The 14,335-nt window shown below is 43.9% G+C and overlaps 1 protein-coding gene across 1 annotated transcript in view; it reads left to right on the top strand.

Moving 5' to 3' along the window:
- Window positions 1–14,335, top strand: part of LOC136991352 (obscurin-like) — a 147,040-nt gene that overhangs the window by 116,596 nt on the left and 16,109 nt on the right. The window contains 13 exon segments of the mRNA XM_067292219.1: window positions 2,061–2,318; window positions 4,267–4,390; window positions 4,696–4,829; window positions 5,174–5,286; window positions 7,521–7,689; window positions 8,173–8,254; window positions 9,074–9,274; window positions 9,878–9,938; window positions 11,004–11,081; window positions 11,223–11,395; window positions 12,219–12,245; window positions 12,761–12,913; window positions 13,694–13,739. Coding sequence (XP_067148320.1) covers window positions 2,061–2,318; window positions 4,267–4,390; window positions 4,696–4,829; window positions 5,174–5,286; window positions 7,521–7,689; window positions 8,173–8,254; window positions 9,074–9,274; window positions 9,878–9,938; window positions 11,004–11,081; window positions 11,223–11,395; window positions 12,219–12,245; window positions 12,761–12,913; window positions 13,694–13,739 — 1,619 coding nt within the window.

The following is a 14,335-nucleotide window of genomic DNA, read 5'->3' as shown; positions in this document are numbered from 1 at the left end:
AGCAAGACTTGCTTCTTCCCTCAACAAACCCGGAACTGAAATCTTGCTCATGGGAAGGATATTAAAAACAAAAATCCAATGAGATGTCTTCAAAGGGGGCTGATGCAAATGCAGGCTTCAACTTTCGCCTGCTGAGGTCTGTCACGAGAATTTATTTTCTCAAGGATGGGAAAGGAGCAGAATGAAAACAGCTACAGGACTTTCCTCTGTGTGAATGACATCAAACAAGTCAGGGCCAAACCTAAAATCAGGTGAAGGCTGAGGGAATCAAGCCCATTTTTGAGGCAGAATTTCTTTTGTTTTTTCATTTCGAGCTTTCCTTTGCGCTGACAAATCCTGCCAAGGAAGAACATCTGATTTTTTGTCTTTATTAAAAAATCCCAACTTCAGGGAAGATGTCTGAGCTTCCCACAGGGTAAGGATGGACAAACAGGAAAAATAAAAAACAAGGAGAAGCACATGTTTTCTGAGATAGTTCTGTGTAGGTTTGGACTTGCAGTATAGTCATCATGGCTATTTGCCGCTAATTATCATTGCTCCTAACAGCTGGAAACTCACTTTATGGGCATTTCAGTGGACATCTGCAAAGTGGGAATTTCCTCATTTGTATGCAAGTGCTCTTATTTTTTCTGTCAGCATGATACCTGCTAACTCTCCTTGCGAATTGGCTCAAAAGGTTGCAGAGCTGGGCCTTTTGGCACATGCTCAACCCTGGGGCAAGGGATTTTATAGGCTGCCAAAAAAACAATCAGAATGCTTTTTTACTACCCACGGGGGTAGTATTTGTTTCTTATTCCTATGGGAAACATTTTTAAAATACTGAAGGTTTAGGCACCAAAACAGGGTGTTTTAAAATGGAGCTTTTTAGCCAGTTTTGTCGTGGCCCAAATTATGGTTTGGGTTGGCACTCTTGCTTTGCAAGCCACATCAGGGACATGAGGAAAAGTCTTAATCTGGCACAGATTTTGTCTATCTTGATAAGTAGTTGAGGATATTGCTAGATATTGTCTGTGCCTTTGTTGTACCTTGTCGAGATTAGTGGAAAGAGTCTTGGGCAGGAGATTGGACTAGATTACCTCTTGAGGTCCTTTCCAATCCAAATTATCCTATCCTATCCTATCCTATCCTATCCTATCCTCTCCTCTCCTGCCAGCGCTGACTGGGAATGAAACCATGTTATTTGTCTACGGGGTAGTTGTTCTGCAAGGACATGAGCTTGAGAAGCCATTTATATGTATGAAAAGCTTTTGTCTTCTCTCTGCCCTCAAGACTTTGAGTTGTCTTGAGGTCGGAGTTGCGTCTTCCTCTGTGTAATGCTTCTCTGTGTACAACCTCTGTACATTACTTCATCTGTACCCACCAGCTGACCTAGCCTCTACAGTGCCTTGCAGTGGCACAGTCCTGTACAAATATTTAAATTTCAGCTAGTTTCCAGTGCAGGGCCCAGCAAATCTGGTATTGCAAAGTAGGACAAATAATACATTATTCTGTAAGTGGTAGCTTCACGGTCTCTTCTGCCGTCCTCTCAGGTTTATAAGCTCATTATCAGCCCTGTCATCCTTCCCCCTCCCTTCTCCAGAAGCGCTGGTCAGTCTGGTACCTGCTCACTCCTCCTTCCCCTTCTCTGCAGGAATAACATCGTTCTTGCACATAAGGCTCCGTATCGGCACAACAGGGCACAGCTGGGTTCATCTCGCTGGTCTTAAGAGAGGTGTTTTTGTCAGAGCAGCCCACGTAGAGTTGAGCTTGGAGCTGGCCTCCTTCGTTCGTTGTTACCGCCCATGTTCTGCAGGTCATCTGATGGGAGGCTGAGTGTGTGCGCAGTGCGGTGCAGTGATTGCAGCATGGTGAGAAATGTCTGCCAGGAGCTCGGTGTGCCGAGCTCCTTATTGCGAGTCCTAGCTAGGGTCCCTCCTGCTGGGATTTCGGCATCAACTCCCTGCTCTAGGGCTGGGGAGAAGGACGCAACTGCAAATGTCTCCTTTGGTTGTGGTGGGTGGGGTGACACTGATACGTTCCTTTTACCTTGAAGAGAGAAAAGCTGTTCTTCTTGTCTATAGGAGAGACTTCCCCACAGTCAGAGACGGAGACTTCTGTCCAGGCCTCACTTGAACGCGCCGATAAGGAGATCAAGACGGCTCTAAGGAAGCTTGTGGATTCAGCGTCACTGCTTGTGACTCTTCCGCCAGGCGCGAGAGGAGGAGCTGGTGGTCTCGGCCTTCTCGAGTCCGTGCCTTCTGCCTGCTCAGAAAGGGGAACTGGGCCTCCTCTGATAGCTCACGAAGCCAGTACCCAAACCCAAATTGCTGCAGGGCATGGTAGGTCTGGAATTAAGCGGGAAAATGTCCTATGGAGTCAAGAGAGACAAAATTGCTGAACTCACCAATAATGATTTTTTCCTAAGTTTTTTTGTTCCTTTGTATTCTGAACAGTTGCAGGTTAAGAGAGAACATTCAGACACCACGACACCTGGGGCTATAGGCTGGGGACACAAGCTTAGCTTCATATCTAAGCGGAGTTTTTAGTCTGCCACCTCTCCAAAGTGGAGGCATAGAGGATTTTTCCAGTTCTGGACTTGTTTTAATGTTTTGAGGGTATTTTTTTTCCATTGCAATTTCAGAAGTTATTTGGTTTTGGATTTGCTGAGATGGGGGAAGGAAGGTTGCTTCTTTTTTCCTTTTCTATCTCTCTTTCTCTCTCTCTTTTTATTTATTCATTTATTTATTTTTTAACTCTTTGCCATTAGCAAGCTGGAAATTTCTTTAACACCCCCTTACCGGCTGCTGTGGATTTTCTAGGATCTTGGGCATGACAACTTCACTTGCGTTTCACTGGCACTGGAGACTTAATAGATTACTCAGCAGTTGCCCTGTGATTAAAACCAATGCTGTGCGTGATTACGTCTTGCTAGGAGAATCTGGCTTTCATGCGTGCGTTGTTTTTAAAAATATGAGTGGGCTGCAGTCCTTCTTCTGCTTCTCCTTATGCTTGCTGCCATAACAACTTGTCTGAGTGGTCGCTGTGTCAAGTCAGAATAACTGTCCTTAAACCAGTGTGACCTAAAAAGGACACTGTCAAGCAGCCTTCAGCCTGCAGACTCCAGATGCTGTTTAAAAAATGGGATCTTTTTGTCTAAAACTTAACAAGAAAAGATGGATTTCATGGAATCAGACCCCAAAATCCAACATGAGAAATGAATGGGCTTTAAAGCCTCTTCTCCTTTTTAGGGGAAAATTATCCATGAAAATAACCTCTGGTAAAGCAGGATGACTCAAAAATCATCAGAAGCAGATGCCAAATAGGACAGATTATTTACTTAGCTGTAACTAAAGAAACGATGGAGCAGTGAATAGCAAATGGAATAGTTTTTCAGTCCTTTCACTTTAAACAATTGAAGGTGTTATTAACATGGGGAATTATTTTAATAAATTGGAGACTTGACAGCTGTCCCTTTTATCACGCACTTTGATTAAAAAAGAGGCAAATATTTCAACAGTGCTGGCTATAGGAAAGCACAAGTATGTTTCCTATCCACCTGTGCTCTCTGATCCTACCAGTAATGCTGTGAATAACCATGTTTTCCGTCCTGGGAGAGCTGTCCTATGCCGTTCCTGAAAGCTGCTGCTTTTTTGCCAAAACCAGCCATCATTAAACATTCCCAGAGCGCTCCGCCAAAGACCTTTCCTGCTGGGAAGATGATGTCTCTCAATTTGACATTTGACACTCCTCAGATGAAAAAGGGGCTGACGCTCTTTATCCTAGGAGGTAGCTCAAACAGTCAATATCAAAGGACAATTGGTTACTTTTGGAATGGAAGATCAAACCAATTTTTGAGGATGCATCTGGTAAAATAATAATGAAAGAATAAGACTATCTAAACTGCCATCGAGCACTGGGCATTTCATCATATCCACATGGTGGAAGTCAAACACACTTAAATTATCTAGTAAAATGGATGCATTGAATAGACATTTTCCTTTCAGTTATCATGTTTCTTGTTGCGTCCCTATTGGCTGCCTTTCCTATTTGTGCCTGTGTGTGTTTCCTCAAAAAAAAGTTAGTTTTGCCCAGTCACCGGTGTTCCATCATTTAGCGTCTCAGATGTTATTCAATCCCTTTGCTGCATGTTGTCTTCTCAAAAGGGCCAAATCCTCCTCTTAGCTTCAGCGATTGCTCTTGGCTGAAGTCAGAGGGACTCGATCGGAGACTGGTTTCAGGTGTGCCTTCATCAGTGACGTGTCTAACTTGCCTTATTTCTGCTGCCAGACAAAGCACGAAGCCAAATTCCAACTGAAGAACCAAGTGCAACAAAACCCAGGCCTGGTCCTTCCCGCAAAGAGACGGCTGCTGGAGCGGAAAGGGCTCAGGAACGCACAGTTCCCATCACCAGGTAAATACAGATCCTGCACACAGATTTCTGAACACGGCAGACTTTGTCGTAAGAGAAACAAGTTCTAGTTAAGGAAGTAGGTGGTGACTCAAAGTGATTCTTGTGGGTTTAGTGGAATCCTTAGAGTCCTGTTAACTTGTGTGTCGTGCAAGAAGGATGGAAAAAGTTGGGGAGAAATTAATTCCCCAAACAAAATCTTCTTGTATTAAGTTTAAGTAAATAATGGTAAACTTGAGAGTCTAATCCTATATCTCCGTAGTTGTGTGTGACTGTGTAATGATATTTACTCTTGGTCTTCATGAAAGAACATCACCAGCCACGGAGGCAGGAGACTGGTATAGAAGAGAAGGAGATGTGGTCTGGGATGTGCACAGTGAAGTTTATATTGAGACCACGGAAAGAACTCGTGTGTATAAGACTGAGGAGAAGACCCCAACAAGTAAGGAACAACCTTGTTTTCCTCTCCCTGATCCCATGATTGTCCCGTTGTCTTCTCCTTCGGTGATATCTCTCGGTGTCTGTTTTCTGAAGTACTTGTATTTCTCGAGCAGTAACTATTAAACAAAAAATAACGCATAAGCCAGCAAACAGGAGGGCTAAAGGTAATGCCAGTGAAAATAAACCCATATATGATGCTGTGATATCTCTTGATTTGACATTCAACCAATGTCACATCCTAAATGGCCAGTCCTGGAAATCCCATTTGAGTAACTCAGCTTTCATCAGCAGACCATGAATAAATTTATGGTATCGTGATGGCCGCAAACCCTTGTGTCTCACCAGGTGCACCCTACATGCAAGTGACAATCGAGGATGTGCAGGTGAATTCTGGGGAGCCTGCCAAATTTCAGGCAGTTATTGAAGGAAACCCTCAGCCTACTGTTTTGTGGTTTAAGGTGAGTGAAGATGTTTCCCTGACAGGGAATAAGGACCACAGAAAGGATTACAGAGCAGTATTTTTGTGGGGAATTTCTTTTATTCTTTTATCCTATGCCTCTTACACTGATTCGGGGTCACGTCTATAGACTGTGATACAGAGATTGTCAAATCAGCTTCAGCTGTCTCTGGGACCCGCAAATGCCTGTTGGGTGTTGGAGATATTTTTTCTACCTTCTCTTTCATGTTATCAGAGAATAGTTGAGGTTCCAAGGAACCTCTGGAAATCGTCTAGTCCAACCCCACGGCTCAAGAGCTAGAGCAGTTTGCCCAGGACTCTGTCCAGTTGGGTTTTGAATATCTTCAAGGATGGAGAATCCAGAACTTCTCTGGACAATCTTTTCCAATGTTCAGCCACCCCCACAGTAAAGAAAGTGTTTTTTTCTTATGTTCAGACAGAATTTCCTGTGTTTCAATTTGTGCCCAGAAGTGCCTTTTCATGAGAGGACAATGTAGGAACAGCTGTACTGGTTCACCACAACCATGCACCTTGACCTGTGTTGTCTCCAGTGTCACTGTAGCCCCTTCAGCAGGGAGGGGCAACCAAGACGGTTTAGGAGACCAAGATGCGCAGAAAGTGGGATCGGTGGCTGCCGGAGACCCACCAAGATGTGTACTGTAGTTTTGGGGTCAGGGATGGGCTCAAGAACGGTTTGTCAACATGACTTCCACGTACTGTATCTTTTCTATAGCAAGTTAGTAAAAAAAACCAGTGACTAATGACCTTGAGTATCCCATGGAAAGGAAAGAGAAATCATTTATTATTCCTCAGAATACTGATGTGCCCCTGAAGTGAGCAAGCATTTTTCAGTAATGATTGCCTGTAACTCTCCTGTCCAACAAACTGGTTTTGTACACATAAGTTTTATTCCAGTTTTTTCTATCTTCCATCTGGAAAGTGCAAGGATGAGCTACTCAGAGAAGTAAATAAAATACAAAAAAACCCTTAAAAAACAAACAACAAACCAAGAACCTCCCCCTCACACACGCACACACACACACACACGGACAGCTAGGAAAGAATAGCACAAGGCAAGAATATATGATATACCCTCTTAATGCTCTCCCAATCTCTGACATTTTCAGCTCAGAGATATCCTGAACTAGCTGAATTTTATCTATTTACTGACCCACAATGAAGCTCCCTTCCACATGTTTATGTAGACTCCCCTTGGAGCCACGTAAGCTTCTTGCAAGTACAATCTTCTTTGGCAAAGAGTTCGATCCATCTACAATGTGTTGTGTCCTTCTGGTTGTTCTGTGCATATCTGCCACGAGCTTCACGTGGTGGCCCTTAGTTCTTCCACCAGAAGCAGTTAATCCCTGCCCACTCTCTCCAGGCTATTTGTGATTTTGTAGAGCTCTGTAATATCGTATTGTATCATAGAGCTTCCTTCCAGGCTGAAGAGTCCCAGCTTGCTCCATCAGTCCTCACGTGGAAGCAATTACAGAAAGTGCATTGCCACATCAAGCACCCGTGGCAAACCAAGGATTTACAAGATGATGTTTTCAATCTGATTCTTCATTTCTCCCCTAATAACTTGTAACCTGTGGTATACTTCTGACTACCACCAAGCACTGAGCTGATGTTGCCACGGAGCTACTGTAGCCCAAAATTTTGTTCCAGTGTAATAAGGATCAGCTGTGAGCCCAACATTTCATACGGGAAAATAACGTAGCGTCACTTTACATTTATCTGTATTAAATTTCATCTGGAATTTTATTTCCCACTCAGGCAGTCTAATAGGATCCTTCTGCAAATTGTCATAATCTGCTGTGTAAATTGTGTCATGCACGCCCTCCTTTCAGATCATATATGACTATATTAAGCAGCAGACGAGCCAGCACAAGCTGGAGACCAGGCAGGAGTTAAGCAGATGTTCTTTGGGCTCCCCTGGGCTGACTGCCTCTTGCCTAGGAGAACTGAAGGGAAAACCAGCCCTGGTGATCTCTCCCAAGCCTTTTTCCCTGTGAATGGGATGTTAAACAAAAAATGCTAATGAATAGCGTAGAAGCTGAAAAACATTTAGTCGTGGGGGACTTTGTCAGCCAGCGTTTTATTATTGAGGTTTGCTAGCCTAAATGCTTAAAGGGTTTGTGTTTTAGCCCTGCTGGTGTATCTCATTCCTTGAAGAGAAGGAACATCTATTTCTGTCTTGATTTTCAGTGCCAAAATATCATTTCTTTCCCTCAGGGCACTTCCTTGTTGACAGACAGCCACAGGCTCCATCAAGTGAAGGAAGGAACAACATATTTCTTAGTCCTGGACAATGTTGTCTCAGAAGACGGTGGTGTTTATACCTGTGTTGCCAAAAACGCTGGAGGAGAGGTTTTGTGCAAAGCAGAGCTTATTGTACATGAAGGTAACTTAATTTTTTCAGCTCCATGAGTTGCTTTCAGTGCCATTGCAAAATATATTCTGTTGCAGTCTTTTTCTGGTATGGTATCTCCCCTGTATTCCTGCTTGGCATTTGCATGCTACCAACATGGTAGGATCCCGTGAGGGTAAATGGTCTAATGAACTACATCTATGAAGAAATAAGCTGGGTTTTTTTCGAGACTAGATGATGAACTGACGCAATGGACCACAGAAGGGGGGGCCATACTTCCGATGGTGTTCCGCTCTTTAGCATGGCTCTTCTGATGTATGTCAGATGAAGATACAGCCCCAAAGTCCATGTTGGCAGGCTCTTTCATCAAACAGCTACACCTAATTGTGTGCAGAAGCTTAGAGAAGGACCCTGATAATTTTCCCTGCCTTAAGTTGTCCTGTGATAGTTTTGCGCATTATTTGCAAGGCATTGTAATCTGAATATTAATCCTTACCTTTTCTTTCATTGCCAAAGCTAAGAAAGACCAAGCAGCGAAGAAAGTGGCCACCCGGAGAAAGCTCCATTCCCTCTATGAGGTTAAGCAGGAGATCGGAAGGTAAATAATTTTCCAGCTTTATAGCGTCCTTGCAGGGAATATCTAACTGCCCGTCTGAGCTGCTGCTTCGGTACAGAGCAAGTCGCTGTCTAAAGAGTCTGAAAGTAAGGAGGACCCATCCCAGCTTTCTGAGCAGCTTGTGAAACAGTGCTGATGCTATCTAGGCAAAGCAATACCCAAAGGGTACCCAGGGAAGGGTGCCCAAGACATGGACCTTAAGTACTGCCACTGGGAAAACCCAGCAGCTTCCTTGGAATACCTGCATTTGCCTGGTGGGACAGCAGCACCCGTTCCCCACCATAACAGATACCTGGTGGCCTGCACAGATGAGGCCAGCATCTGACCCCTCCTCTGATTTCCAGCCTCAATGGGAATAAACAGCAGCTAGAGCCTGGCAAGACAGCTTCTGTACTCGGGGACAGCCCTGTGACCAGCAGGCTGCCTTATCTGCTGGTACCAAACGTGTTCCAGTGGGTCTCTGGGTTGTGATGGACCCACAGCTGCACCCTTGGGTGATATCAGCGTCACAGCCCCATGGCGACGTACGTACAAGCCCCACGTCCATCCCAAGGATCCAGCAGCAAGCCTGCATCACCTGGAACAGCTTTTCACTCCGTAGAAGTTGGTTGTTTAGTTTTGGAGGCAGCCAGGAGAGGGCAATATCACCTCGCACAGAGGAAAATCAGCTTGTGGTGTTGGAGAGTTTAAGACCTGAGCAGTAGGCAGCCGTCAAAGGCTGGGACCTGGAAAGGTCTGCAGCTGCTGCGCAGAGGGCTTTGAACCAAGCCTGAGCAGGGCTTGTCCTTTGATTTTGCACAGGGGCTGCTTCAGCTTTGTGAAACGAGTTGTGCACAAAGGGAACAGAGTGTCCTGTGCTGCCAAATTCATACCTCTGCGAAGCAAAACGAAGGCTCGAGCACATCAGGAGAGGGATATTCTTGCCCCCCTGTCCCATGATAGAATTACCAGGCTGCTGGATCAGTTTGAAACACGGAAAACCCTGATTTTGATCCTGGAGTTGTATCCTTTTCTGTGCTGCTTTTCTGAGGAGGCTGGGAAGTACTGGGCAGACCTCGCTGGTAACTAACTGAACAAATAACGATATTTAGTTTTTGCCTGAGGTGAACAAACACCCAGTCTTCCTCCACATTGCAGCATAGCATGGCTCTGTGAGCTCCTCAGGCATTATGGTCACAGCGGTCACTGAAGTATCATGTTCCAGCAAAAGTCCGGGCACTTGTGTGCACAGTGTGAGTGAGTTGTTAAGCACCAAAGCTCTTTTCTGAAATGTCCGGGAGTGAAGGGCTCTGTCCCAGTGAGATCCAGTCTGGGTGAGCACTGGGGAAAAGCCCATACTCAACAGGTACGTTGTAGCACGTGTCTCATCCCTACCATGCCCTGCCTGTGGGGAGCACCAGTTTAGAGCAGGCCAATGCCATTGCACTTCTGCGAGGACACTTCTGCAATAGAGGCCTTCAGGGATCATGTGCGTGTCGCGCTGCCTGAGATACCTTGTGAATTCTGCTCACTCTTACTTCGAACTGTCTCGGTTGGGTGGAGATGGATGCAAAACACAAGTGAGAATTTAACCGTAGCTGCATTTTCCCTTAATGCCACTGCAAGATGCTCCAGCGAAGAGCTCCTCGACCGTTTGTTCAAGAAGGGTGTTGTCACTGAAGCAGAGGTAATCTTTCTCTCTCCTTTCAAAGTCCCAAATTGGTGGGTGCCACCTTGCTTCTCCTTCTGCAAAGAGTAGCTTCCCGCTGCATTTTGACTATCAGGAATATCTTTATGAACCAGTGATAATCTATCAAAACAGGGTCGATATTTAAAATGTATCCCCGGCAGCTTTCATTACTAAGTAGAGTGTCTTCAGGCAGTGACTAGAAACAGCCAGAGGTTTTGAACACCAGCCGTGCATCCAGCCTAACGTAGACTGTACTTGTTCTATCAATATTACCATTTCCTTGCCCTCTGTCAGCTGGAGCTCCTGTATCTTGGCTTTTTTTTGATAATGCTCTGTCCCCTTGTGACTTTACTTGTGTCTGGTCCTTTGCAGTCTCCAAACCAAGGGCTGAGATGGTCGTTTCTAAAGTTTTTCACGATTCTGTGTGCTCAAAGAGCAAAAGGCTTCGCATGGCCCAAGGTCTAGTGGCCAGCTCTCCCATAGTTACTGCTAAAATGGATTTTTCTTCAGAAATACTCTGGGAAAATGTCGGTTAACACTATAAAATGTCAAAGCTAGAGGAATGTCAGAGTTGAAGCGAGCTGTGAATCTTCACACCTCGTTCAGGTTTATTTGTATTTGCTCTACACGTGGTCAAGAAAAATGGGTTTACAACACAGTTTTAAAATGTATTTGCTTTTTAAGTCTGTTTGCCTGATTCATATCAAGCCAGAGATGAGTCTGAAATCTAAAGGTAAGGTTCATCAAAGCTGGGAATTTCTGTATCTCTTTTTAGCATGTTTCTATTTTTTTAAGCAAGGGCTTCCTCATATATAAATGGCTCCAGCAGGATAGTGTGGTTGCACACTGGGCACAGCTTCATTCAGCACGGTAATATTTGGTTCACATTTTATTTCACCTACAAGGGCTAATGTAAGAAGTTCATTCCAATTTTAAAAATATTTCTAGTTCAACCTCTGCTTCCTCACACTTATGAAAGATGGCTGGAATCAGGAACCTTCTTTAATTTTAATTATTTAATTGTTTAATGATTAGTTGTTGAATAATTGATTTAATTTTTAGGTCAAATTGTATATCAAGCAAATTTTGGAAGGAATCAAGTACCTTCATGACAACAACATCCTTCATTTGGACATTAAGGTAATGTGCAGCGGCACGTCTGGTTTATAGCAGCCACTCAGTCAGGGAACGTGTGTTCTTTATTTGAATTATTCTTATTTACAACATAAAAGATTGCCCTCTTTCAAGGGCAATTGCCCTCCTTTTTGTTTTATTTAATAGCCTCTGAATATCCTCATGGTTTATCCTGAAAGGGAAGACCTCAAGATCTGTGACTTCGGATTTGCTCAGAAGATCACGCCATATGAGCCTCAGATCAGCAAATACGGGTCTCCAGAGTTTGTTGCCCCAGAAATCGTCTCTCAGTCACCAGTCTCAAAAGCGACTGATATCTGGTAACAGGCATCTTTGAAAATAAATTTTGTGCTAAATAGCATGAATTTGAAGCCTCCAGGTTAAAACAGATGTTTCCTTAGGAATATGGCATTGCATTGCATTGCATGCGCGTTCAGCCTTAGGGTAATTTACTGTAGTGTGGTACAGAGAGTCTGTTGTGCAGAAATATTTCTACTGATCATATCCATAATGTTTGCAATACACCACATTCTTACAGGTATAAAAATGGCATTAATGATTGAATTATGCTGTAGGCTGATAAAGCTGGTGCAATTAATAAAGCAGTCTCCATTTATCATTTCATAGATAAATGGAATAGTGAGAGTAACAACTGGAAACTGAAAGTGAACATTGGGAATCCAAGACCCATCAGGGCTCTTTAAAGCTCCTTCTGTCTGTTCTGATCAACCGTTATTGAACTCTGACAGCTAATTAATGCCAAGGAGCATCTTAGAGAAGGTGATCTTTGTTGCAGAGGCACCAACTAGAGAGGCTGTTCCTAAGAGTTTTTTTTTTTTGAAAAAAAAGCCAAACAAACTCCAAAAATACATTCCAAGTCTTTTATGTGTACTTTGAAAACAGAGGAGTACTCGAGACCAATTTTTAAAAATGCTGTTCTGATCACAGTGAAATGTTTAATGCTATATAGGTGCAATTTCAGCTAAAGGGGAAAAAAAAAACAAAGCCAGGGTTAAAGCAACAGCTTTGGGGATTTATTTTCCTTTGAAAGATGGGCAAGTGGCAGGAAAAGGGGGCTGTGTGTTTGCAAAGGAGGGAGAAGCAGTGACTGACATCTGACATCAGTGTTCCCTTTCTCCTCAGGGCTGTTGGAGTCATCACATACTTAAGGTAAATAAACCTGCTTGGAGAGACTCATTCAATATCCCTTAGTCCCGCATCAGTCAGAGCCTCCGGCACCTTCAAATGAGGGATTGGAGTGAGTGACGCATGGAGTCCTTCCACGACGAGGGCAATTTCTCTTGTCGTTTTCTCCTTTGCTCTTTCCAGTTTGGCAAGGACTTTGGTGATTGTCTCTGCTTAGAGACTTCACGGCCACTCTCATGGGTTGGCTTCAGTCTTCTCCTTGCCCATTCGAGCAACCATCCTCCGGTAGCTGTGCAAAATCAAGCCCTTAATTCCTTACGTGCAAAACAGGAATAAATAATTCGGTCAAGTGCCTTGTCATGCTGGGCTGAAAGATGCTTGGGAGGTGAACGCGCCATTCGCCAGCATTGCGTGTCCCATGCATGAGTCCCTCAGGCATTTTAAAGCTCTGTGTAAGCATTTGTGCTTCAGTCAGCTGAACAGCAAATATGAGTCTAAAATCTATATCTGTTTTTATTTTATGGTGTTAAATAAATAAGCCTAACATGCAAGTCTCCATTTGCTGGAGAGAACGACAGAGGAACCCTTCTAAATATCCAGAACGGTGAAATTTCATGGACCCTTCCTGATTTCGTTCACTTGAGTGAAGACGCAAAGGATTTTATAAAACGGATCCTACAGCAGCGCCCCGAGTAAGTGCCTTTTTGTGCTTCCTACGGACAGGGTGCAAAGACGGTGTCTCAGCAGCCAGGCCTGAGCTCAGCGGAGCTGCAGTGGTTTTAAAAAGTGAAAAGCTGAGTGAGATGAGCTGCTTTATGCCCTGATTCCAGCTCTTCTTTATTCGTTACGTGAAAAACACTTGCCTGTAGTTTCCAAAACAGGTCTGCTTCTAGTATGGTGATCGCCTTACTCCCAAGCCCCTCCAGGCAGATGAGTTTCTGAAATGTTTTGGAGAAGTGGGGAGAGCATTAGCAAATACCTGAAGTCGAGGGAGTTTTGTAGGAATTAAATAATATGAGCCACATTGGTTAAGCACTTTCAAGTGCAGAAGGAGGCTTGAAAGCAGGAATGCAGGCGCTCACCTTTTAATTTCATTTATATCCTTTTTGCCTGGTGCCAAAGCTATTTTTGCTCTGGTCACCTGGGGAGTCAAGCTCACTCCTAGGGCTGCTCTTGACTCCCTTAAAGAGGCTCTCTGCGAAGGGGGCCATGGGATCCTTCCAGGCAGGGAGCCTCAGCTCAAGAAACCTTTCCAAGACTGAAAAAGAAGGGTTGTTCTACCTCATGGGAAGAAAACGTTGGATTGAAAGAGTCTTTCTGTCTGGCTTTTTGGTTCCAAAACAGCAGCAAAAAGTCATACCTAGATGTAGGTGTGTGTGCATGCGTCCACGCAATGCAGGCACTCTCAGGAGAATCTTGCCGTGGTGGTTTAAAGTGCCTTGCTCCTAAAAGATCATCTTTTCTCTTACCAGAGCCAGGCCTAGTGCTTTGGACTGTCTGTCCCACAAGTGGTTCATGGTAAGTTTGTCCTGCTTCTTTATTAGAATCATCAAATAATTGAGGTTGGAGGAGACCTCTGGAGGGGCAGCTCTCAAGGCTACGCACCCTGGTTGTTAACCATTTCCTGTTTTATTTTTTCTCTTGATCTCCTACCTCTGTCCTACACAGAAGCTCAGGCCTGGCTCTCCGGAAGTAAAAGACACCTCGATGTTTTCCTGTTAGGATGTCTTTCCTTTCAAAAGATAAAGATTCCTACTGACATGAGCAGATATAATACGTCTGTGTTGAGAGGAAACTGTGGCTTTGCAGAGAAAATTTGTGGTTTATATTCAAATGCCTGGAATCTCTAATGAAGGAAAGGAGTTTAAAAAAAATGAACTGAATTCACATATGTATTGGACAGGGTTTGCTTTTATTGCTGAGAAGCTGTTTGATGTTGTCTTCAGTTTAGCTATGAGGGGATTGTGGGATTGGTCTATTATAATGAAACAAGTGAGTACTTCCCTAAATTAAACAATTCCAGAGTGAGGGAATCCTAAAAACTTCTCAGGATATGAAGTCAGGATTTTTTAATCAAATTTTTTTTTTGCTCATTCTACTTTTAATTTCATTTT

Source organism: Apteryx mantelli, chromosome 2 (assembly GCF_036417845.1).
Source record: "Apteryx mantelli isolate bAptMan1 chromosome 2, bAptMan1.hap1, whole genome shotgun sequence".
NCBI classification, from domain to species: Eukaryota; Metazoa; Chordata; class Aves; order Apterygiformes; family Apterygidae; genus Apteryx; species Apteryx mantelli.
This window is presented reverse-complemented; position numbering and strand designations above follow the sequence as displayed.